The sequence below is a fragment of the Hippopotamus amphibius genome, chromosome 7, assembly GCF_030028045.1.
Source record: "Hippopotamus amphibius kiboko isolate mHipAmp2 chromosome 7, mHipAmp2.hap2, whole genome shotgun sequence".
Taxonomy (NCBI): domain Eukaryota; kingdom Metazoa; phylum Chordata; class Mammalia; order Artiodactyla; family Hippopotamidae; genus Hippopotamus; species Hippopotamus amphibius.
Window position 1 is genome coordinate 147,210,270 of NC_080192.1, and position 25,576 is coordinate 147,235,845.

The window sequence follows — 25,576 nt, forward strand, 5'->3', positions numbered from 1 at the left end:
GATACCACCTCACACCTGTCAGAATAGCCACCATCAAAAAGAACACAGATAACAAATGTTGGTGAGGACATGGAGAAAAGAGAAAACTTGTACGCTGTTGGTGGGAATGCAAATTGGTGCAGCCACTGTGGAAAACAGTATGGAGGTTTCTCAAAAAAACTAAAAATACAACTATCATATGACCTTGCAATTCCACTCCTGGGTATATATTCGAAAAATCAAGAACACTAATTTGAAAAGACATACATGCACTCCAATGCTCACAGCAGCGTTATTCACAACTGCCACAATATGCAAGCAGCCTAACTGTCCATCAGCATAGGAATGGATAAAGAAGAAGTGGTACGTATATACAATGGAATACTACTCAGCCATGAAAAAGAATGAATTTTTTCCATCCGCAGCAACATGGATGGACTTGGAGGACACTATGTTAAGCGAAATAAGACAGAGAAAGACAAGTACTGTATGATATCACTTATCTGTGGAATCTAAAAAATACAACAAACTAGTGAATATAACAAAGAAAGAAGCAGACTCACAGACACAGAGAGTGAACTAGGGCTCACCAGTGGGGAGAGTGAAGAGGCAATACGGAGGTGGGGGAGGGGAGGCACAAACCACTGGCTGTGAGAGGGCCTCAAGGATGTACTGCACAAAGGAGGAATACAGCCAATATTTTGTAACAACTGCAAATGGAGTGTAACCTTTAAAAATTGTATAAAAAAGAGAAAAAACCCCACCACACTCAGCTGCTCTCTAGATTAGATTACTCTTTCTCACTGTCAACACTTCCATCACAGTATTCCAAATTAGCTGTCCTCCCCTCTCACAGCCTGCACCACCCTGAGACCCAAAAGCAAGATGACCTTAAAGTAGGCTCAAAGCTAAACATTTTGGAGAAGTCTCTTGACCAGCATGGTCGGTTACTAATTCCCCATTTATTACACATTCACTAATAATTATTAGCCCTAAATAAGTCAAAAGTACAGTGAAGAGGAACGAAAGCCCCCTTACTTGTAACATTTCACTGTGAGCTCCGACGGGAGGCTGCCTCGGGAACATCAGAGTGGATGCACCCCCTTCTGTAAGGCTTTTCCCTGGTCCTCCCATGCAGGACACGGAGGCGGAGTGTGACCAGGGAATGGCGACGACTTCCTTTAACCTCTACGGCAGCCGGACGAGACAGGCACCAGCTGTCGTAGAAGTTAAACGGAGACACGACGGGATGAGGACACAGAGACGGAGACACAACGGGACTTGGCTGACATCACTGTTAGAAGGTGGCACAACCAGGTATGGACGTGGGCCCCCAGACTAAGCCCGTGAAGGCTGAAGTAGCCCCGCTTCCAGCACAGCGCCTGGGACCCCGCAGACGTCAGGAACTACTGCTGGTTAACTGGGCCGTTCTCCGAATAAAAACAGCTCAGATGCTAGCGCCGGATCCCCCACGACTACGTTAATGGACACTTATGGAATAACGTGGGATATAAGGAAAGGTCCAATACATACGACAGGAAAAGGTGAAGTATATCCAAGCCGGCAAAATCACAGAACACTTTATATGCAGGGAAAAGTGCAGAAAATTATACTCTTAAAGTAAGTAGAAATCACTGCCAGTTGAGGTTAATTTGTGTGTATTACAAGACACAGAGGAAGACAGACTAAAATGAGGGGACCCAGGAAAGACTGTGCACAGATGACCTTGAACTACTTCCCACAAGGCAGTGCAGTAAGAGAAGACTCATCACCAACCAGATCCATTCATTAGGTGGACGGGATCGTTACAGCAAGAAACAACTACTCTGGCAATGACAAAAGAGGCCCAGATGAAAACTATGATTTTTAAAAATTTGACCTGTGAAACAGGCAAAGATTTTTAGAAGTGACAGTTCTGGGGAATTTAAGGGAAACTTACTTATAGATAAGGGGAAGGCAACCTTTCTGAAGAACAGCTCGGCAAGGACTAGAACTCTCTGAGGAGCAATTCTGTGTTTACCAACTCACCTGAGATATGTTTTTAAAGAAATCATCTTCTTAAAGGAAGAAAGCTAAGAGGAACACTCTTTCAAGTCAATGATTACATCTGTAACTATGTTTTGACTCTCTTCAATAACCTTGTTTCTAATCCAATCTAATTTATTTACTTATTTTTGTTTTTTTAAGGACTTTTACGAAGATATAACTGACATACAATAAACTGTATATATTTAAAGTGTACGATTTGATATTTTTTCTTATTTGTAATGTATATATGGCAATAATCCAATCTAATTTAGAAAATCAACACCCACCTGTTTCCTAGTGACACTTTACACAGGTGTTGGCCAACCCAGAGTAAAAACTAAATTGTTTACCTTAATTTCTGAACAGAAACAACACATTTATTAAAAACCACTGCCAAAGGGCTGGGCTGAAATGTCCTGCAAAGCCGGAATTGGTACTCACCGAGTGCCAGTGTCTCAGTCACCAGCCTGAGGCAACATTACCCTGCTCTCAAGGAGGTGACAGAAAGGCAACTAAGTAACTGTACCCACCCCCGCCGCCCCGCCCCGGGAAAGAGGGATGTACATGGAAAGGGACAGCGGTAAAAGCCCCATCTCAGTTTTCTAACTGCCTTCACTAGAGTACCTTAGAAGGTTCCAGCTACTTTCCCTGACTGTTCTGAAGGCCCATTGTGTATAAACAGTGTTTATTAACCAGAGTGGATACAATGTTTATAACCTGTGGTTAAGACAATACATTCTAATACCTACTTTCCTCCCTTTTCAGAACTAATATTCTGAGATGTCATGTTCTTGTTTTTCTTTAATTTTCCACGTTTATTTTCTCAAACACTGTGTTACTTAGATTTGTTTTTTTTAAATGAGGATGATGCCAGTAGTTTATTTATTTATTTATTATAAATTTCTTTATTTATTTCATTGGCTGTGTTGGGTCTTCCTTGCTGCACACGGGCTTTCTCTAGTTGTGGCGAATGGAAGCTACTCTTTACTGTGGTACGCGGGCTTCTCATTGCAGTGGCCTCTTGTGTTGCAGAGCACAGGCTCTAGGCACATGAGCTTCAGTAGTTGCGGCACATGGGCTCAATAGTTGTGGCTCATGGGCTCTAGAGCACAGGCTCAATAGTTGTGGCGCACGGGCTTAGTTGCTCCGCGGCATGTGGGGTCTTCCTGGGGCAAGGATCAAACCCGTGTCCCCTGCATTGGCAGGCGAATTCTTACCCAAGCGCTACCTAGGAAGTCCCAATTTCTTGGTTTTTTACTTAATTTCCCCTCCCCACTTTGAACCTTGAGACTCAGCCCTGCACGTGGCTGAAGCTGTGAGTCAGTCACCCTTGCTGATGACGCTCCACTGCGCGCCGGTTCCACAGCCTGATATCTAGTCTTCTGTGGATGCGGACCTGCGGTGTGAGGTTTGTGAAGCTACAGACAGTGCCGCTGTGAACATTCCCGTACATGTCTCCTGCTGTATGTGTCAACTCTCCTTTACGATATTAGAAGTTAAGCGCGTGTGGTGGGTCATTCATAGAGAACACACCTCTTTATCAGATGACACCAAGCCGCTTTACTAGGTGGTTGTACCAATTTACACACTTAGTAGTGGTAAGTATTCTTCTTGTTCAACACATTCACCTACACTTGATATTGTTAGATTTTATAATATCAAGATGATATTAAAATTCCTACAAATCAACAGGACTACAAATGATCCAAGAGAAAAATATTTTGAACAAAGATTTGGACAAGATGAGAGGGATACACATTTCACAAGCTTCCACAGCCACACAGCATGATTTTTCTAGGATGATTCCACTGTATACCCATGGTCGCAGTAAAATTAAGCACCTCTTTTCACTCTCCAGAGTCCTGGTTGAGGCAAAAATGGTCCCACTACCTACATATCAGAGGAACTCCTGCATATGGGCACCCCACGCTATGACCATGAACGTTATAAACAGAAAATCCAAACAAAATACTGTTCCCTTTCCAAAGTCTCCAAAATAAAAAGTCTGGAAGCAACCACTGCCCACAGACACCATAATAAAGAAACAGCAGTATATTCAAAAACGGGCTACCAAACGGCAGCGAAACGAAGGAGCCACCCTGCAGCCAAGGCACGAACGTCTGAATCTCGCAAATCTAAGTCTGTACACAGAATGGGTAGAAAAATACACAGTATGATTTTCTGTGTAAAGTTCAAAACAGGAAAATTAAACAATATGCTATCTTAGGAATACAAACACAAAAGCAAGGTGACCATAATACCCAGTTCGGTGGGGGAGGGGGTTGTAAGTGATAGCAAGGGAAGGTTTGATGGTGGAGGGACACGCGGGTCTAAGTCGTTGGCAATGCTGGCGACAGAAAACGGGTTGGGTCTGCACTTGATCTTTGTGTTTTCCATGTATGTTTCATGCAGTCCTTACATTTCATAGTTAAAAATGGAAAAGCACATGTATCTGTTCTTGATTTGCATGTGATATAAATCTTTGCTTCACTTACTACTGGCTTATGAAACCACAGACATGGTTTTAAGCTTATGTCAGCATCAAAGTGCTGGCAAAGAAACTGGACTTTGTCCAGTTGAGTTCTTTGCACAATGAGCTTAATTAATGCTTTAAAATATTTTTAAAGTACTAACTCTAAGTCATTTAAATTCACTAAGAACAATGAAAAGAGCAGCCTGCTGTTCAGGCTCCCTTTCTGGACAAAAGACTCCGCAATTACAAATCTTTTACCAGACTGCAATAACGTAGAAAGAACTATGCCACGAGATAGGAATCTAACTGGCACATCTTTATAAAAGCCCCATGTACAAGCACACCCACCACAGATCAAGCATTCTACAAGTATTATCGCATTTAATCCTTAGGAGCAACTTACAAAGCAGAAGCTCCATCACACAGCAGAGGAAGTCAAGTGATCTGCCCAAAGCCACAGAACCAGCACTAGATGCTGACAGGACTCCAAACAGGGTTTTCTGCCCCTGCTCTCCTCCTAAGGCTGCTCGGACAGGTCAGGACTGAGAGTGGCAGGGTGGGGCAGACAGAGCTCTGGGTAGGAGCTGGGAATAACTGCTTAAGTCTTAGCTTCACTGCTTAGTAAAGTGACCTTTGAACATGACTTAATGCTTTAGTCTCAGCTTCCCCATCTGTAAACCGGAATTACGAAGATCACATAGCAACGGATGCCCAGGAACTAATAACTATAATCGTAATGACGAAGCAGAGGTGAAGCTCCTGTTAGAAACCCCAGGATGCGAGGACGGGTGAACACTGCTGTGGCTGTATCATCCTACCCGCGATCCCCTCTCCCTTCCCGCAGCCCAGCACACGGCGGGCCTGAGTGCCGCCCAGTACAACCTTCTGAATTTACGAAAAGAAATAAGAAGTATTTAAATATAGTGTCTTCCAGTAGCCATAAAAAGGTATGACCTGCAAGTCCAAGAAAATGTTTCACGGCGTTAACCTCTCCTGGGGAGGAGGTGAGAAGACTAGACGTATTTTAGAGCACATCCTCGAGCCTTACGCTCCTTTTAAATAGAGATGCTTTCAAATCTTCCCAGAATATAACCCCTATCGGTCACCTCTGTCCTGGATGTTCGGGAAGGAAGCGGCCGACACTTACACGCAGACTTACACGCTTCTACACAAACCATCGCGTTTTGCGCTCACGGTGCTGAGCCTGGTCCGGCGGGTTACTGTGAACGTGTATCTACAGAACAGCCAAACCGAGGCTGAGACGTCACCGCGGGCCGCAGCTGGGGGCCGCGCAGCCAACGCCCCCGCCCCGGGAAGGGAAGGCCCGCACCGCGGACCCGCAGGACCCTCCCGGGACTGGCGGGAGGAGGCACAGAGACTCCCCCCCGGAGGAGACCCCGGGGAGGAGAGGCCCTGGGAGGAGAGACCCGGGGGAGAGGAGACCCCTGGGAGAACCCCCCGCAGGGAGGAGACCCCCCCCGGGGAGAGGAGACCCCGGGGAGAACCCCCCGCAGGGAGGAGACCCCCCCCGGGGGGGAAAGGCCCTGGGAGGAGAGACCCCGTGGAGGGGAAGAACCCCCCGCAGGGAAGAGAACTCCCCCCGGGGAGGAGAGGCCCTGGGAGGGGAGAAGAACCCCCCGCAGGGAGGAGACCCCCCCCCCGGGGGGGAAAGGCCCTGGGAGGAGAGACCCCGGGAGGAGCCCCCCAGGGGCTGGGTCTGAGGGCTGGCGGGGCTGCGGCTAGGGGCGACCCCCTCCGCACAGCGCGGGCCCGGGCCCGGTCCTCACCTGCCTCCGGCCCCCAGGGACTGGGGGGAGGGTCCCCTGCGGCCGTGACCAGGGTCCAGGGAGAGGGTAGAGGAAGCCGGGAAGGAGGGACCAGCGTCACCACCTCCTGCGGCCCCTGCGCCTGCGCGCGCCTGCTCCCGCGCATGCCCAGTGGGCAAGCTGAGCCCGGCGCGCTTCCGGTTCGTGCTGTGGTGGGCGGGGCCTGAGCGCAGGCGGGACGCGGGGCGGGACGCGGGGCGGGGCGGGGCGGGACGCGGCGGGGCGGGGCGGGGCGGGGCGGGGCGGGGCCGAGCCCCTCCCTGGAATCCGCAGGGAAGCCGTGGCCACGCGCGGAGGCCCCACACTGACCTGCGCGGGGGGCGGCCCAGGGGAGGCGGCCGAGCTCCTTTTCTTCCTGGCCGAAGACGCTGGAAAGGCATATCTTCAGGGGTCTGCCTTCGTGCCTCCCTGTGTTTTCAGCTCTTCCCGCCGTGCATCTGCAGCGCTGGGCGGTCCGCCTCCCGGGGCTCCTGCCCGGCCTCGGGCCAGGCCCGGCGCCGGGCCAGACCCAGCGTGTCTTTCTTCTTAGTTTTTTAATGATTTGTATTGATTTAACAAGTAATTTTATTTACTGCTGACAAATAAAAATCGTGTGTATAAAGGGTGCGGCGTGGTGTGTTGATGTATCCATACATGGTGAGGTGCTGGCCGCATGGGGCTAACGAAATTACCTCGCGTACTTCCCATGTTTTGTGTCTGCGGTGAGAATATTTGACATCTACTCTTTTTTTTTTTTATTTATTTTTATTTTTTATTTTTTTTGGGGGTACACCAGGTTCAATCAACTGTTTTTATACACATATCCCCATATTCCCTCCCTTCCTTGACGCCCCCCCCTCGAGTCCCCCCCACCCTCCCTGCCCCGGTCCTCTAAGGCATCTTCCATCCTCAAGACATCTACTCTTGGTAAATGTCAAGTATAGAATATATTAGTATTAACTACGTTTCCAGAACTTATTCATCTTATAATTGAAAGCTTGTACTAGTTGATAAATATCTACCCTTCCCCCCACCCTTCAGCCTCTGGTAACCACCTTCCCACTCTGTTATAATGATTTCAACCTTCTTCTTGAGATTCCACATGAGAATGAAATAATGCTGTATTTGTCTTTCTGTGTCTGGCTTATTTCACGTAGCACAGTGTCTTCCAGGTTCATTCATGTTGTCACAAATGACAGGACTTCCTCCTTTTAAAAAAATAAGTTTATTTGTTTATATTTTTGGCTGCGTTGTGTCTTCGTTGCTGTGTGCAGGCTTTCTCTAGCTATGGCGAGCGGGGGCTACTCTTGTTGCAGTGCACTGGCTTCTCATTGCGGGGGCTTCTCTTGTTGTGGATCATCGGCTCAAGGCGCATGGGCTTCAGCAGTTGTGGCTTGTGGGCTCTAGAGTGCAGGATCAGTAGTTGTGGTGCACCGGCTTAGTTGCTCTGCAGCATGTGGAATCTTCCTGGACCAGGGATTGAGCTGGTGTCCCCTGCATTGGCAGACAGATTCTTAACCATTGTGCCACCTGGGAAGTCCACTTCCTCCTTTTTTTAAGGCTGAATAATATTCCATTGCATATGAGGAACAGGTATATGAAAAAGCACATAAAAAATTGACCAGCTTAAACTGGTTTTCCTCCTTAAATAGATTAATTGATTAATCAAACCTCGAGTTATTTTACAGACAGCACTGCACGTGTGCAAGACAGGAATCCATATCTCCAGGATGACCCCCAAACAAAGAATCTTCAGTCTACAGAACTCAAATAGAAATGCTGCTGGAGACCTTTAAGAGGCAAGAAATCTTTCCGTAAGGAAAATCTGGCTTCCAGCAGCAGGAGTTTATGTGAATTGATTTAAGACTAGCCAATCAGCTTCCAAGTTTGAAATTCTCCTAACCCCTTAAATTTCTCCCAGAACCCTGGATCGAGGAGACAGATTTGAGACCCATGTCGTGTTTCATTGCTGGTCAATCTCACAATAAAGCTCATTCTTTTCTCAAAAGCCAGTGCCATAGTATTGGCTTTTATGGGCATCGGGCAGTTAGCCCTTGCTTGGTAATATATATATATATGTATATGTGTATATATATATCATACACATAAATCTACATGTATGTTATATATGTTACATATATGTTACATACATATGTAAATTTTCTCTTCAACTGTGGATGGACACAGGTTGTTTCCATGTCTTGGCTACTACAAATAATTCTGTAGTGAACATGGAGTGGATATCTCTTCAAGGTAGTGATTTCATTTCCGCTGGATCACAGAGTGGGGGTGCAGAATCATGCAGGAGTTCTGTTTTAAATGTTTTGAGGGCCCGCCATGCTATTTCCGTGGTTGATGTATCGACTTACATTCTCGCCAGCAGTGCGCCAAGGTTCCCTTTTCTCCAGTCCTGCCGATACTTCCTTTCAACTTTTTGATGATGGCCATTCTGACAGGTGTGAGGTGATAGGTCATTGTGGTTGATTGCACTTCCCAGGTGATTAGTGATATCCAGCATCTTCATATACTTATTCCGGATCTCATTAACTGAAACAAAGAATAAGGGAAGAGAGAAAATTTAAATGGTCGCACGGGTGGAACAGAGGTGCATGGTGGAAACCTGTGGAACCCAGGTTAGTGAAGGAGGTTCAGCTCTGGCATCCTGGGGTTCCGTGCAATGTCATTTCTGTCTGCCAAGGGCACTGCCAAATGTCAACACGGGCACTTTGGGAATGCTGCCTGAGAGGGGCATCCTCTCCAGCATGACCGTCCTTGGAGACCCAGGGACCCCCGAGTCTTCCCACCAGGCTCCCTTCAGAGGCAAATGCTGCCCCAAAGTGCCAGCGGTTGGGTGCCAGCACCAGTCGTCACCCCAGCAGTGGCAGCGCGATCCCTTGGCCACTGCACACACAGCGCCTGCGGACATGCACTAGCCCGGCCCTTGACTTTAGGGATCCGGGGCCCAGCCACCTGAGTCTGACAGACCAGGCACATACCTGGCCCCCCAACTGTCACTTAAATTTGCAGCAGCTCATCTGTAAAACGTAAGTATGTTGCCTTAGTCCTAAGGCTGGAGCGAAGACCTTAACGACGGTGCCTACAAAGCGCGCGTCCCGGCGCTCGACCGTCCATCGACAGCATCACAGCCCCAGGGGAGCCATTCCCCCTGCAGCGACAGAGCGAGGGAGGGCCCTGAGCTGCAGACCGCCGGGCGGCCTGGACCGCGAGTCAGCCCCGCCCGGCCCCGCCCGGCCCCGCCCCGGCCCCGCCCCGCTGGAGCGCCTAGGCCCGTCCTCCCCTCCCCGCCCTACTCTCCGCGCCAGGGAGCCCGGAGCCCGGATGGGCGCTAAGAGCCCAAGTGGGCATGCGCACCAGCCCGGCGCGGCCGCCCCTGGCCGCCGGGGAGGAGCGCCTGAATGACGCAACAGGAAAACACAGGAAGTGAGCGCTACGGGAGCCGGCGAGGGTCAGAAGGAGTTCCGGTTCGGCGCCGCCGGGGCTGAAGGGGCGCCGGCCTGGGGCGAGGGAGCGGCGGCGGTATGGAGGACGACGCGCCGGTGATCTACGGCCTGGAGTTCCAGGTGGGTCCCAGGAGGGCGCCGGGGGCCCGGGGGGCGGCCGTCCAGGACGGGCGCGCGGACCCCGCCGCCTCCCCCCAGCCCCGGGCGTCGCTCGCGGCCGGACTCTCGGCGCTGCCTTCGCCGTGTGCGCTTGGGTGCGTGTGCTCCCGCGCTGGCGGCGCTGCAGGCCGGCCCTGTGTCCTTCCTTTCTGTGTGTTCCGCCTTATTTTGACGCGGCGCGAAGCCTGCGCTGAGAGTGGCGCAGGCAGGCGGAGAGTTCCCGCGTGCCCCCCGCCCGGCGCCCCCGGGGCGGGTTCCCTCCGCGTCCGGGGCCCGGGGAGCGGCGGCGGCCGCCTGCTGTCCACGCCGCCGGGCCCGCCCCGTCCCCCCAGCGCCGTGCCGAGTCCTGCGGCGCCTGCGCGCCGTGCCGCGCGAGGGCCGGCGCGGAGGGGACTCCTGGCGTGGCGCGGGACCCCCTCGGGGAGGCACGGGCCGGGCGAGAAGGGCAGCGGGGGAGCCTGTGCGGACGGAGTGGAGGAGAGGGGGGTAAGGCGTGAGCTAGGAGGGCGCGCGGGTCTCCCTGAGCCGGCTCTCTCACAGCCCTGTGTTGGTTTGTCTGTTCAGGTGGCGTTTGGGGACCTTTTATGCTCGAGGCACGGAGGGACGGTTACAGAGAAGTAAAAACACCGTTCGTTGCTGTAAGAAGTACCTGCTACTTAATTGGGTGCAGGAAATATGTATTAAAAATATGCATGATTTCTGCTTTCAAGAAACATGCAGGAAGAGAGGCAGCAGTGTTAGTTACTAACGGCCTAGGCACCGCTGGAACTCCTGAGGTTTAAATCCTGCCTCCAGCACTTGCTGTGTGACCTCGGGCCTCAGTTTCCATGTCAATAAAATGGGAAAATGAGCGCTCCCCCTTGTGGCTGTTATGAGATTAAGCACTTTGAACAGTGCCTGGCACATAAAAAGCATTCAGTAAATGTTGTTCTGATTATTAGGATGCAACTTCTTGCAGGTAAATTCCACCCAGGGTAGCATCTTAGTGTCCTGCGAGTCACGCGCTGTTACAGGGCTGGGTAGCTGGCTCTGTCACACAGGACTGATGCCTCAACACCCAGTTATCGAGAACTTAACTGTGTGTCGGGCTCTCTGCTTAACACTGTACATATATTTTGTTTACTTCTCATGGCAGTCCTGTTGGTAGGTGTTATTTTTCACGTGGTCTAAGGCCGCCTAGCTTGGGATTCTAGCCTAGGTAGACTTTAAACCCAAACCGACTTCAAAGCCCGTTAACCACAAAGTTAAGCTGCTTTTTCCTTAACAAGATACACATGGGGGAGAGAGAAGGTTCCCTGACCTTGTGCTACCTAAAGAGTGCATTTTCCTCCAATGCTACTTAATAACTTTCCGATCTCCTTAAGTAATCTATGTAACCTGGCAGTTTGAATTTTCACTGTCGGATCTTTGAGGTAAAGAAAATGTTGTTTCCTGGGATTTTGGAAAATCAGCGGAGTGGATCGTTTCCTTGGGTATCAGGTATTTTATCTGAATTTCTTTTTTATCCTAAGTAGCTGATGTTTGCACTTCTCTACTTTACACAACTCTGTGGGCCATGACTTTCTTGAAGAACCATTACTGCAGTAAACATAAAACAGCAGAAAGTTATGGTGGAGGTTTGCTTGTCAGTGACGTTTAAATCACTGTGGAGAACAGTTTACCTGGGAGATGGGGATTTGATTATTGACCATTGACTGAAGGTGATGAGACTTGGAGGGTAAGAAGAGGCACCATGGTGCAAATAAGAGGCAGAAGACCGGCATTGAGGGGCCTTTAAGATGAGAAAATGCTGAGCACACTGTGTTTCTGCAGCGTTTTCTCTTGTGTTCATGATCTTAGCTCTTTTTCTTCTTATGTATTTAAAAATTTTTAAACTAGTAATTCTTACAAGTTGTTTAAGTCAGTTGCTGAAAATCTGGTTAAAATCAGCAAGTCCTGAACACTCCCTTTCCATCTTATCTGATTCCCTGAGAACAACCACTTTCAACATTTTAAAGTGTTCCTTCTAGTCTTTACCTTCTTGCTTTTATCTCTTGAGCTAACCTGGTGCCTGGATGCCAGGGCACGTGAGGTTATGGGCTTTTTCTATGGTCCCCTGTCTTCCCTCACACTCCCAATAGAGGTAATTACAACCTTCTGCCAAATCTATACTCAGGGTTCTTGTTTTTCTAATTACATAATATTGTTGACTGCTGATTCAGGGAGGGTTCTATGACTTGTTTAGCCAACTTTTCAGGATTTTTGCTCAGTAACAGTTTGAGTTTACGTTCAGTACCTTTTACCTTGTTTTTGTGTGCATGTCTGGGATTCCCTGGTTTGCTCCGTGCTTACTAGCCGTGTGCCTGACACCAGGATTCTCTTCCTGGAGTTCCCACTTCCTTGTCCTGCATCCTTTGAGCTGGGTGCCTAAGTTCTTGTGTTTCTATTACCACAGCCTAAGTGGTCCAGGGTATGCTGTTCCTGTCACACTTGCTCTGCAAGATGCTGACTGGAAACCTGTTTACACTGGGAAGACAGGTAATACTGTCAAATCTCGGGCGAGTTCCAGGACCCTTTTTCTCAGAGGGAGGGGGATTATTTTATAGGACTCACAGTAGCTGTGATCAGAGTCTGCTTCCAGCTATGATGTGCTGCTTCCAGCCCAATGCACGAAGACACTGCGTTTTAACAGTGACAGATTTACACACAAAGCCATCTTGCAGTTCCACCTTATAGATTTGTTGCCTCTTCAGGTATTGTGTACGTTATGCATTGGGGTTTCTGTCTTTGAGTCCTTCCGGCGACGGGTCTGGTTTTCGGCTCCTTGAGCTGTATCGGCTCAGACTCCGCTGTCTCGAGTTGTCTGGCCTTCCCCCTCTAGTCTTTTGTGTGCTTCTCCCTCTTTTGAAGAGGTGGTTGCTCCGTTGAGTTTTGTAGCTGAGTGTCGCTGTGTGTAATCCCGGGTCCTTGCCCTTCCGTGGCAGCATCCGCCTAACGTGTGCATCTTCTGACGCCGTTTCCCGTTGTCCCCCTCCCACCCCACCCACCGGCGGGCTCCCGTGCTGGCGCCTGCATCACCTCTCGGGCTGAGCCCTCCCATGCAGCTCGCTCTAGGCTCTGTAGGTGGAGGTGGGCCAGGCCCTCACCCAGGCCGTCAGGAGTTCATGCAGCTCAGGGTTCGCTTGAGTAAATTCTTCAGCTGTCATTGACCCCCAGGCCAAGGAGTCTGGCAGAGCCCAGCTGCCCGCGCGGTGCGGCCGCCCGCTCTGCTCCAGCAGCCCCAGGCCGCTTCTGCAGGAGGTGCCAGTCTGTCCCCCGCCCTGCTCTTGCTCTTGTCCAGTGTGTGCGGGCACACCCGTTCCCGCTGCCCCCTCTGGGCGGTTCCTGGCGTTGTCCCCCGGCATCTTCTCCAGCATCTTCTTGGCAGGACCTCTGCCACCTGGAGGCTTTGTTCTCGGGCGCTTTTGGATTACAGACGTTTCCGTGTTTCATTGAAGACAGACTTTGTGTTTTTGCTGTTCATTCTCCTTCCTGCTTTTGTATGATGTCCTAGAGTCTGAGAAGAGAGGAATGAAGCCTTTCGCCACTGTTCGAAAGCGAGCTGCAGATTTGGCTGGGCGAGGTGGTGGTGGAGGCGGATGTGCTGTGGCTTGCGGCAGGTGGTAGGCAGGCGCAGGGCGCCAGCGTGCTCAGACCCCCGGAAATCCACCCACTGAAGGGCTGAGATGACTTGGAGCTGCAGTCTGTGCGGGTTCTTCTACCGCTAGTTCACCCTCACGCCTGGCCTGTAACCCGGGGGTGGGCGGTCCCTGAGCCCACGCCTCAGTGCCCTGCGGGCCCCTCCTCCTGCGAGGAGGCTGCGCTGCGTGCCCCCAGCCCTGGGAGGCTCTCAGAGGCTCTCCCCAGCAGCCCCGCGTAGCCACCTGTTCCACATTGAGGCGGGCCTCCGGGTGAGGGATGGCAGGAGGGCAGCCCACCTCTAACGTCCCTCCTTCCCAGGATCTTGCGTTTCATGACTGTGGCAGCTTTCTGAACCCTGAAACAAACTCAGGGTTTTTTGGTTTAGTTTTTCCAGCAGGCTCTGCAGGCGACTTGGCTTAAACCACCCTCTCTTCCGTCACGGGGAGCTGTCTCCTGCTGTTATTGAGAAATAATTGGTTCAGCCGATCAGTTACTGTTGAAAATAAATAGTGGTTTTGTTAAAAACACAGTTTACATCTTTATTGCTTAATTTTTGTGCCCGCTTGCAATTGTTTCCAGATACTTTTGACGTGGAGCTGTTGTGGCCCAACGTGCATAAGAGCTGAGGGCTTCTCTGCATGTTTCTAACTTGCCCTGCAGACGCTTTGTGTCTGTCGCTCCCCCGTCCACAGTAGAGGAGGCAACTGCTCTTTTAATCTGTCTGTTGAATCCCACTTCATCTTCGTGTGTGCATTTCCTTCCCTCCCGCAGGCACGTGCCCTCACACCGCAAACTGCAGAGACAGATGCCATTCGGTTTTTGGTCGGGACGCAGTCGCTCAAGTATGATAATCAGGTAACTATTTTTGACAAATGCGTACATGTGAATTACGGAGGCTGTTCTTAGTTTTATAACCATTTTGTTCTTGATTTTTCAAGCAACATTTGAGAAAATCAGCGCCGCACAAACAAAATGAAACCTTCTTTGGGATTCACATAGCCAACTGTATGTAAAGATGCAATTAGATAATTCAAGCTTATCCTGTGCGGCACTACTGCCGTAGTTTTGTGTTTGGGTTTTGTGTGTGTATAGGAGTCGCCGAGTAAGTGGTTGGGAAACAGCCCCGGGTGTGTGGTCAGCATCACCCCTGGGACCCCGCCAGTGGACGACCGCTTCGATGCCCGCAGCATTCTCTCTCGCTGAGACCGTCCGAGGTCATAATCCCATCTCAGCCTAGTGTTCCAGGCTGTCACTGCTGGCTGATCCAGGGAGACATACAGGATGTCACCTGAGTGCTGCCCTGGCCTCTGCAGTGGGGAGGATCTTGGATTCTCATGAGATTGGGGTTCAGTCCACGGCTTGACACAGAGCGTGACCTTGAGTGGGTGGGTTAACCTTGCTGGCCTTCACCTTCCTCATCCTCAGGTGGAGGCGGGGCTGTCCACAGGTGCGTGGGTGTCGTGGCCGTGTGTACGGCCTTAGATCCTGGGGAGGCGCGCCTCAGGCCGTGTGGCGCGGTGCCACCCCCATCCAGTTACCACTGTCACTTGGGGGGATGTCCAAGATTATTGGGTGCCGGTGGGGGGTGGTGAAGTCCTCGCTTTCCCGGGTTGATGAGGGGTTATGTTGGCATAGTCATCGTGGAGGCTCAGTTGTGTATCTAGAGCGTCATAAATAAATGCTCATATTATTTAACCTATAATTCTTATACACAGGAAAAGCTTCCTATGCAAGGAATATTATTGTAGGTGGTCACATTGTGCAAGGGTTAGGTTGGATCCTATGACGTTCCGTCTGTGATGGGAGGGTCACGCGATTAACCCGTTTACTCTCGGAGTAGCGTTCACTCCCTGTGTGGGAAGAGCTGAGGCTCCTCGGAAGCATCGCGGCCTGGAAATCCTTAGATGATTCGGTGAAACGTTAGATTGTACGTACTATGCGATCACAGTGTAAGAAAGAAAAAGTAGATTGTTTTGCAGTATATGCAGATGGCAACCATTCCATTGTACACCTGAAACAAATGTCATGTCATGTCAATTATACCTCCATAAAAAAAGTAAACTACAAAACTGAATCTCTGCATTAGAATAAAGACTAGAAATAGGTCGAAAGGGCCCAGAATTTGAGCCATGGTTATTTTGAGGGGATGTGAATGTGAAGTAAGCTGTTTCTGTATTTTCTGAATGTGTGTGTATGTTACTTTTCTCCTGGAAGATGTCAGATGGGAATGATTTATTTATGACAGTAGTTAGTAGTGGCCGTCTCACGGGAAAGAGGAAACCCTGTGGAGGCACCGTGTGGCCTGGCATGCTGCCTGTCAGGGACAGTGAGGGGGAGGCTCGCCAGGTGACAGCGCGGCCAGCTGGGGATGGGTGGGCGGAGCTTGTGGACGGTGGGTGTTAGCGGCCTGGGGGCGGAGCCAGGTGGACAACTAACTGCCTTTTTCTTATCTACTTGCTTTTCAGTTTCACCCAGTTCTGGGCCTGTACCATTGACCCTTCTGGTAGAACGTCAGTTTTTATTTTAAAATGTGTTGGCTGTGCCATGTGGCTTGCAGGATGTTAGTTCCCCAACCAGGGATTGAACCTGCGCCCTCCACAGTGAAAGCGTGGCGTGCTAACCACTTGACGGCCGGGAATTCCTAAACATCAGTTTTTAAACTTCCTGAGAGTAAGAAATTAGAATTATTTAATGAGGGATGTTTATAAGATTTTCCTAGAAATTATTAAAAGCTATCAGAAGCACAAGAATTAAAAACAAAATGAGGCAGTGTAAGGCATTAATAAGTTACATTGTACCTGGTTTTATCAGCCAAAATTATATACCATTTGGTTCTGATACTAAGAAAGGATCAGCCCCAAATGACGTAAAGTGCTTTAAAGTTCCTGGAACCCTTTTTGGAGCAAGATAATCTCGGGGGCGCGAGCATTTGTGTTTCTGTCCGGTGCCAGGGACCCCCTCTTTGTGGCCCTGTCCTGGTGGAGTGTGTGTAACTGTCTAAGCCAGGGGTGACGTTAGCCTCCTGACAGACGTAGCTTACAGCTCTGCGTGCCGCATTTATCAAATGCCGTCTCTACGTTGACAGTCCGGGCTTTTCTAGATTACGGGCCGTCGGTCCATGGGCCTCGTGAAAGAAACATTTTCATGTGAAGTGAGAGACTCTGGTCCCTCCTAAAAATCAGTCTTGGAAATCCAGCCTTCCAAAGGTAAAGTGCAGAAAAGTTCAGTCTTTAATGGTAGCAAGTGCGTGACTCTTGGAAGCCTCTTCCGCATCCTCCGGTGTGTGATGGCTCCTTGAGTGCTTGGTGCGGGACCACGGTGTCCTCTGCCGGCTCGTTCCTTTCAGACGTCCTCGTTAAGCTGCTGATTCAGCCTTGTGGCCTCTGGCTTCAGTTATTTTTTTCTGGCCACGGCTGAATTAAAGGGTGGAGGATGCGGTTTATAACTTCCTCTTTCCACGCTTCACCTGTGCTGGTCTTTTGGCTGTGAATCCACATGGTGGGGATGAAAGAGTGCTTTGACCTGCCGGTGTTTCCTTTGTGCTGTTTCTGGGGACGGTGCCTGGCCTCCTGGAGACGGTCATTCGTTCATCCATCTGCTGAGCAGTGCCTGTTCAGTGTGCTGTCAGAACTCTTCTCACTATTCAGCGGTCCCCAACTTTTCTGGCACCAGGGACTGGTTTCGTGGAAAGCAGTTTTTCCACTGGGGGTGGGGGATGGTTCAGGGGTCGGGGGGGCGATGGGGGGCGATGGGGAGGGCAGAGGAAGCGCCACGCGCCGCCTGCCCTCGCCTCCTGCTGTGCGGCCTGGTCGCGGACTGGTACTGGCCCCGGCCCAGGGGTGGGGGACCCCTGTGCTGTGTTACGTGCTAGACACACACAAGGAACAGATGTGTTTGTGACCCCAGTTGAGCTTCCAATGATGCAGCGACATAGATGTGAGATAACGCATCGTGGGGTGACACTGCAGTGACGCTGAGCAGAGAGGGCCACGCAGAATGGCGCGTGGCTGGAGGGGCACCTGTTTCTCCCTGAGACGCAGCGGCAGCGTCTCAGAGATGGGGGCGTCCCAGCTGAGGCCTTCAGACTCTGACAGGTGTGTCACTTGCGGGGGGGTTGGTGCTGTGTTTTCCTAGTACGTTGGCTCATTTCTGGGGAGCGAGCCTGGGGAGAGGGGAGAGGGAGCAGGGGGCCAGGCCACGAGTGTGAAAACAGTCCTTGCACTCAACATGCATGTTTTACCTGAGTGGCATGCGTGTTCTGCTCATGTGACGTGTGTTCCTCTAACATGTGACGGCGCTTCCTCTCACATATACTATGTTTCCTCCCACACATGACATGTATGTTTCTCTCCTACATGACACACATGGTCTTCTCACATGTGATGTACATGGATGGTTCCCTGCACGCGTGACATATGCTTCCCCCCACGTGTGACACACGTGTTCCCGGAGGCACCTGCCCCTGGGAGAGGAGCCCGGGGAGGGGGGGCACAGCATTCCTGTTTCCTTCTGCCTCGGGGAGGAGTCCTGTTGTCCCTGTTCTCCACCAGTGTTACTGACATAGCACGGTTGCCAGGTGCGTCTTAAAGTGATGCTGACCTTCTCGCTGACTCACCCCGTCTGTTTCCCGTCCCCGGCTTGCTTCCCTGCAGGGAGGTCGCCCAGGCTTCCCCCCTGTGCCCTCTCCAGTTGGCCGTGTCGCCTGTGTCCCCGTCCGGCAGGGCTGTGTGCTGTGTGCTACGTGTTGTGTGCTGTGGGCTGTGTGTGTGGTTCCCCTCCTCGGGGCGCGCTCCCAGCCGCCTCTAGCCGTGAGCTGGTGAGAGACAGAGGGCCAGGCAGGGGCCCGGGAGTGTGCAGGCGGGTGCGGTCCCCCGCGCCCTCCGTGGGCGGTACGGGTGGCCCCATTTCCAATGGAGGGATCAGCCCTAAGCAGCCACGCGGTTTCTCCCAGGGGCCCCTGCTGACGTGGGACAGGATGCCCACTGAGCCCCCGCTCCCTCTCCCTGCCTCCCCCTCACTTGCATGTGCTGGGAACTGTAAAGCTCAGGCGGGCAAGGGCGCACCCTGGACATTTGCTGTGGGGGGGCCACCAAGGCTGATGCCCCTGTGGGAGGAGGTGCCCCCTCTGCCCCGCAGCACTGGCAGCGCCAGCTGTGGCAATGACAGGAGCACCTCCTGACCTCCAGCCTGGTGCTGAAGCCCCGCCCTCGGGAGCTCGGCCCTGCCTGGGGCAGGAGGGATGGCTGGTGGGGCTTCTCGCCCCCCTCCCCTGCCCCCTGCAGCTTTGCCACAGGCTGTTGGCTCCTCCTGGCAGCTGTTAATTCCCTGGAAAGCGCCCCTCACCGGAATCGATGCTGCTTAATTCAGCTCGGCTATTTTTCTGAAAATTTTAGGAGCTGTCGTAGTTGCTGGCATTTCTTTGTCTGATGAGCCGCTTCATTTCCTGTGCCTTTAATTTTGCCCATGGCCCTCCCTGCGTTTGGAGGAGGACAGGCACTGCTGAAGTCTTCCTCTCTCCTGAGCTCTCCTTCGTGAGAAGGTGGGTGCTCCCGGGAGGACGTGCTCCTCTGGTCCAGCGGGAAGCTCGGGCAGAGCCCAGGGCCAGGGCTTTCACGTTGAGGGGGTTTACTTGCTTCCGTGCCAGCCGTGCTTTCCCCGCAGAGTCTCTGCATGTTGCCATCCTCATTTCTCACGTAGACCGGGTGAGCACCAAGGTGGCGGGGAGGACCATGGTGGCGGGGAGGACCACTGCGGCTGGGCGCTCTCTCAGCCGTCACCGAGAAGGCTGACGTCCCCGAAGGGCATGGCAACACAGCTGGCTTCTTTCCCCGATGGCACTTTTTGCTTGTGAGTTTTTTTCTGATGTGTGAGGTCGATTGTTCTGTATCAGAGGGCAGCTTTGTTCACATGCCCCTCTGCCTGCCCATCCTGTCCTCGGCCGCCCTCACCATCGCCGGGGTGTTTGTTAGAAGTTCAGGTTCCTGGGCCCGCTCCAGACTGAGCCTCCGTCTTTCACCCTTCCCTGTCCTCTCCCCCTCCCTCCCGCCCTCTCTTCCCCGCTCCTGTCCCCCCCACCGGCCCCCCCTCATCCTTCCCTCTCCGTTAATGACGACAGAAACTTACTGCCCCGGAGGAACTGGGTTTCTGCTGAGGCCAGATCTAGGGCAATTTCTAGAAGCGAGAAGGGAGGATCCTTAACTTTCCCTCAGAGGCAAGAGCTTTTGCCTTTTCATTTCCAATTTTGCTTTTGAATATTCAAGAGTTTGCTTTGAGTTCAGTAGGAAGTGAAATGGACAGAGTGCGGTGGCCTGGGGTCACGTGCTCAAGTCAGGTGATGGGCACTGCGGGCAGGGACAGCTTTCTCTGGTCCCTGATTCTGCCAGAAGATGAGGGGGCTTGATCAAGGTCATCTTTACAGGCTTTGTAATAAGTTTTATAACTCCGGCCCCTAAATTTTTATAGAGTGTCATCTGTGCCCTTAGCCCTGCACTGGTAAGTCCAACTTTAAAATTTTAATAATGGTAATTCAAAATATATGAGTGTGAGCTTCATTATAAGCTGTTAAAAGCATTTTAAAAGCTCAGAATGGCATGAAGAATTTAAAGTAACATTTAAACACCACCCAGACGACCACACGTCTTCCCCACCCTCAGCGCCAACACTGACTATTCTTTTGTGCCTGCGTAAGCTTTTGCACTCACCCTAATCACAGTGTTTTCTCCGTTATATCACTTGTGTCTGTAACTGGCCGGTAACTGCCTGTGTTTACGCAGCAGAGCATTTCTGTGTGCTCTCTGTGGGCCGGGCAGGGGTGGTGCCCTGTGCACAGGCGGCTAGCTTGCAGGTCTCTCTTCTGACTCAGGAGTGGCCTGGTGCTGCAGGGCAGAGCCCAGCGTGGCGGAGCGCGGGGCATCCCCATGCTCCCTGGTGGTGTGGGGCTCTTAGCACATGCTCTGGCATGCTGTTTCTAACTACGGAGCCACGCTGCTTCAACTCTGTAAGCCTCGGTTTCTTCCCCTGTCATTGTGGCTGATAGTGATATGTTATCGTATTATCGTAGGGCTCTTTTTAGAATTAAGGAGCCAGGGTGTGTACAATCAGTTGCTCGGTGCCTGTCGCATTTTGCGTAGGAGCCGTTATTCCTTCGACCCCTACTTGTTTGTGGTGGTGACGTCCTGCCATTGTCTCCACGCGTACCCGATTACAGCATCTCCTGAAGACGTGTCCTTTGGACCTGGCCGTGAGCCTACTGCAGGTGAGGATGTGGAAGAATCCTATGATTCCCACGCTTAGTGGTGAAGGTTAAGAGCCATAGTATCAGAATATCAGGTTAGGAGAGGTGGACCTTCCTGGGGATCTTGGACACCTCCCCAGCCCCCGCCGTCTAGGGCGGAGGCTGACTTCTGTGTGCCTGAGTGGTAAGAAGGGAGCGCAGAGGAAGACGAGCTGGGATCACGTGCTCGAGTCTGGTTGGACTCCACGTGCTGCGTGTCTTCACCTTCTGGTGAGGTGGTGAGAGGACCCTTCCCCTGATGGGAGCCGGGACTCCGGGACTCTGGGGGAGTGGAAAGTGCGACCCAGAGCTCAGAGGTCAGGCTGGAGGGACAGCTCCCGGCTGATGTGCAGGGGAGGATGTGCGCTCACCTGCGCCTGGGCCCGTAGAGCCTGCGGGGAGGAACCGGAGCCCGCGTGCTCCCCCGTGTGGTGGCCCTGGCGCTTCGGGGCCCTGTAGAGGGAGAGCTTCAGGGAGAGGAAGTGCATCCTTCTTTAAGAGTTCATGGATTTTCTGATAAGGAGAAAAATTGTGTCAAATACTTAAGAAGAAAATTTCCTGTTCACCCTAACAACACAAAAATTATTCCTGATTTTGTGTTTTACCTTTTTGCCTCTGTTCACGTGTGCCTTTTATAATTTAGAAGCCATCCACCAGGAATATTTCCAAACCCGCTGCGAAAAGTGTATTGGACTGTGAGTGCTGGGGGAAACTGAAAACAGTTTGAAAGATAAAAACAATAGTAATGGCTTTTAGCCTCCCACTGCCCCCGGGGCGGGGCGGGCGCTCGTGTGCGTGGGGCCCCCACCGCCTGCGGCCAGCCCTGCATGACCCACCGCTTGGTCCCAGCAGCCCGGGAGCTTCGGCCCTTCACCTGCATTGCACTCTCGGGGACACTGAGGCTCAGGGTCACACAGCCTGTGAGCGGCAGTGGTGCGACTTGAGTTCTAGTTTGAGTCCAGAGCGACCCCTTAAGGGACCGGGGGTTGTTTTCACGAGAGGACGCTGCACGGAGGAAGCAGCCGAGAGCAGAGCGAGAGGCCCCGAGCAAGTGAGGAGGGGAGACGCTTCTGGTGTCATGGAAACGTTTTTTTAAATAGCATTTAATGTTTGTTCTGATTGCAAAGTAGTGCATATTAATCATGAAAAATGTTAAAAATAAAAACAAACCACAAAGAAGTAAAGGAAAAGCTGCTGTAATCCCACCACCCAAAGGCAACCCGTCACTTTTTGGCTCTCATTCGGATGTGCTTGCTTTTTAGCAAAAAGTGTGTGAAGCGTTTGTGCAGTTCTTTTACTGGCTCTCTCCGCCTTGCATATATATTACGGACCCTTTTCTCTGGCACTAAATAGTTTTATAGTAGAGTGAATGGCTTCATAGTATTATATTACAGTCAAACACTACTGTTTATTTGAACATTTCCCTGTTGCCAGATGTTTAGCTGGCTTCTGATTTTTCAGTTATGACAGCCAGTGCCACAGCGAACATTCTTGGATATATCTTTATGCAGATCCATGAATATAAGTATAAATTTATTTTTAAAATGTTTAATTTTATTTTTCCCAGTGACTTGGCTATTGATAAGCGAGTGAATGTGAACATCATTTTCATTCCTCTAAAAATTATCCAGAAAAGCATGGCGATAGCACGTTTAACTTTTCATTTAGGGAGTAAAATGTCATGCTGTTATAATGAATGTTATACGATGAGACGTGTGGACAGCTGTTGGCCTTGTTTTTAAGAAGAGGTTTAAGAGGTGCTGACATGCAGCACCTTCTCACCCCTTCCCTCCTCAGGCACTTCTGACGTGTGTTGAGTTATGTCGTCTGCGGGGTGGGCAGAGCGGGGCTGAGCCTGGGCCTCATCAGGCAGCAGTGCCCTGGCTTGCTCTCCTGCCACAGCAGCTCTGGGATGGTCTTGGTTGGGTGACACGATCCTGGGTGCCTCTGGCCCCGATACCAGCCATGGCCTAACCAAGCCAGGCGGGAGCGCAGCTTTTGGTGTCTTGTCTCTTTAGGACTGGGTGTGGCCAGGGGCAGGGTTCTGTGCTTGCAGTCTTAACAATGCTTTGTGGGGATTTCACACCTCTTGAGAGGAACACCGTCAGATGAGCTTATAGGAGTGTATACTGTCAGTGTAGTGAGAGTAGCTGTTAATTAAAGATGTGAAAGACGCGTTTGATTGTTTGTAGTCCCGTGTTCCCCGAGGGCGTGTGAAGGTGTGTGAGGCCCTGACGTGCTCTCTCCTTGTGTTTGTAGATCCACATCATAGACTTTGACGACGAGAACAACATCATAAATAAAAATGTGCTCCTGCATCAAGCGGGCGAGATCTGGCATATCAGCGCCAGCCCTGCGGACAAGGGCGTGCTGGCCACCTGCTACAGCAAGAGTGAGTATCCCCGCGGGCCTGTGCGCCTGCTGATGGTTCAGCCCATAATTTGGAACATGCGATGGTCAGGGACGTGCTGCATGCACAGAGAGGCTGTGATCCTGTGGGTGGATGTAGATTATACAAAGTGGTGATTATAGTCCAAAGCCTAAGAGGCGAGGCTGGACGCACAGCTGTTTCAGGAGCATTGACCCCAGGGCAGGGGAGTGAGGTGCCTGAGGGTCTCCACGGGTGGACGTCGCTGCCCTCATCCTTAATTAACTGCATCCCTGGGAGGGCAGCTGGCCCTGCATCTTTCTCATCGCCTGTCAGGACATGTGATGGCAGCTGGAGGGTGACGAGAGTCAGGACCAGTGAATGGCGGCCGCGCCGTGCGCACGCGTGCTGCGTGGCCTTGATCCGTCACAGGCTTCTGCCCAGCCTACCGTCCGCTCTCCCGTCGCTGGGACCTTTTAGCGTTTGTGTGGGTCCAGAGTCTGTGGCACTCACTGGACACACGGCTTCCTTAATTCTCGTGACTCTGTCATCCGTAACGAGTGTTCAAGTCCTGGCTTTGGGAAGAAAGGAGAAAGGACGCACAGAGGTGTGGGCTTCTGCACAGAGTGTCCAGAAGACGTCTGCTCTTGAGAAATCTTAGAATTGATTTTTGTTGTAAATAACAATGTTGAAATTATATCCGTTTATTGCAACATGCAACCCCCCACCCCTGCAAATCAGTAGGAGTCTGCACTGTGATAGACACACACGCACACACCGTGTGGGATCAGTGTCACAGTGACCTTGTGAAGAACTGCGCAGAATCGAGTTAACGCACAACAACAACTTATGTTTATAAACGCAGATGAGAAGACCTCTCTCCACAGCTTTTTTTCTCCTGCCGAGGAAGGAGGATCAATAAAGCAGCGTTGAATCCCCTGCACAGCCTACGTCGCTGCTACTTGCAGGCAAAAAACTTCTTGCAGAGCTATGTTCTCTGTCTTGGAAAATGATAGCAAATTTGCTGTAGGTTAAAGTAAACTAGACATTCAAACTCTTTCTGAGCAAGCCACCAGCCCACCCACCCTAGCTGATATCTCTGTGGCTGGAGGAGCAAGTGACAGATGCAGCGTGTCCCAGATTATCGATGGGGATCTGTAACTGCCGTCCGTCTGGTTTTAGCCGTCACCTGTGACTTTTGGGAAAATACGTTCTCAGGGTCTGGGTGCTGGCGGGGAAGCTGTGTTCGTAGTAAACTCTTTCGGAGCTTATTCTACATGGTTGGAGGTTAAAACAAACACCATGGCTTTCCCGTCTGACAGTTTTACACGAGAAATGCCTCGCTGGGGGAGCAGAACGAGGGCGCGTGGGCAGGCGAGGCTGGCTCCGCAGGGCTGCAGCCGGGTGGGTGTGCATGGACACCGAACAGACGGCTGGGCGGCGGTGGGATGTGGCCCCTTTGGGAGCTCAGTTATATAGCTGTGTAATCGCCCCTCAGAAAATAGTTCCAGATTGAATTGCCTAATTTAAACTGAATCCAAAGACTGGTCTCTGGGATTTCAAAAGATGTGACTTTCTTTGGAGCGCGCGTGCTGAGAGGTCGGGGCAGGTGAGCAGGGACCCAGGCCCAGAGGCTGCGGAGGCTGAATTCATCTCCGTGTTTGTTCCCTAAGCAGGGAGAGCACTGGAGGCCAGGAGGTGGATGCAACCCCAAACCTCCTGCATCCTCCATGAGAACCACGCGTAGTGAGTGAGGCCCAGTGTCACAGGATTCAACAACCGTAAAGGGAGCTACGTGCACACGGTCCAGTGATTTCCGCCAAATCGCCCCTCGTTATTTTCCACCATCTCTCAGCTGCGGTGGAGCCGGGGTGGCGGCAAGGAGGGGCAGCCCCACCAGGGATGCACAGTGGGTCCTTCTTCCAGGCTGCTTCCCCGCCCTCCCTCCTGGCCACCCGGGTGGCCTCTGGCGATTTCACCTATAAAACGGGTGCAATTTGACCCACCCGACTATTTGGAAGCAAGGAGTGAGGAAGCCTCAGGCTGTGCATGTGAGGGTTTGGCGGGGCCCCTGCGCCCAGGTCCTCATGGGCACTGGGGAGGCCGTGTGTCCCTTGCACGCACTCTGGTCCCGCTGAGTCACGCCGGGAGCGGTGGCGGCCCGGGCATGGCACAGCCCACAGGCCCCTCAGGAGCACCTCAGCCCCGCGGTCCCCTCCAGCCGTTCCGTTGCCCTGGGAGCTCATGAAGTCAGGGCACAGAACCTTTGGGGTACGTGCGGGGTGCTTGGGGCCACATGATCAGCATGCTGTCCCTCTCTAGTGTCAGCCTGATTGCTTTTCAGTAAGGAAAGCGTCACTTATAGCTTCT

The 25,576-nt window shown here is 51.8% G+C and overlaps 2 protein-coding genes and 1 long non-coding RNA gene across 17 annotated transcripts in view; 1 reads left to right on the top strand and 2 right to left on the bottom strand.

Moving 5' to 3' along the window:
* TRAPPC12 (trafficking protein particle complex subunit 12) overlaps window positions 1-6,397 on the bottom strand; it is a 54,674-nt gene extending 48,277 nt beyond the window's left edge. For 3 of the 7 annotated variants that reach the window (XR_009054642.1, XM_057741311.1, XM_057741310.1), the window contains exon 1: window positions 6,268-6,388. The gene's annotated coding sequence lies outside the window, so the exon portion shown is untranslated. Of the gene's footprint in view, window positions 1-5,627; window positions 5,715-6,267 lie in introns of all 7 variants that reach the window. The other 4 variants (XM_057741314.1, XM_057741312.1, XM_057741313.1 and 1 more) reach the window with 3 other exon arrangements.
* A 775-nt stretch (window positions 6,398-7,172) lies between these two features.
* On the bottom strand, window positions 7,173-9,751 carry LOC130856712 (uncharacterized). Of its 2 annotated transcripts, XR_009054667.1 has the most exons (4): window positions 9,658-9,751; window positions 9,282-9,451; window positions 8,655-8,832; window positions 7,173-7,779 (listed from the first exon to the last, which is right to left on the bottom strand). It is a non-coding gene; the product is annotated as an uncharacterized LOC130856712 (long non-coding RNA). The 2 variants fall into 2 exon arrangements; XR_009054666.1 differs by lacking the exon at window positions 9,658-9,751 and having other exon boundaries at window positions 9,282-9,496.
* Window positions 9,737-25,576, top strand: part of EIPR1 (EARP complex and GARP complex interacting protein 1) — an 84,409-nt gene continuing 68,569 nt past the window's right edge. For 2 of the 8 annotated variants that reach the window (XM_057741510.1, XM_057741515.1), the window contains exons 1-4: window positions 9,743-9,866; window positions 10,470-10,543; window positions 14,337-14,420; window positions 23,098-23,230. In XM_057741510.1, the coding sequence (XP_057597493.1) occupies window positions 10,490-10,543; window positions 14,337-14,420; window positions 23,098-23,230 (271 nt within the window). In that variant the 5' untranslated portion in view covers window positions 9,743-9,866; window positions 10,470-10,489. Of the gene's footprint in view, window positions 9,867-10,469; window positions 10,544-14,336; window positions 14,421-23,095; window positions 23,231-25,576 lie in introns of those variants that run through there. The other 6 variants (XM_057741511.1, XM_057741517.1, XM_057741513.1 and 3 more) reach the window with 4 other exon arrangements.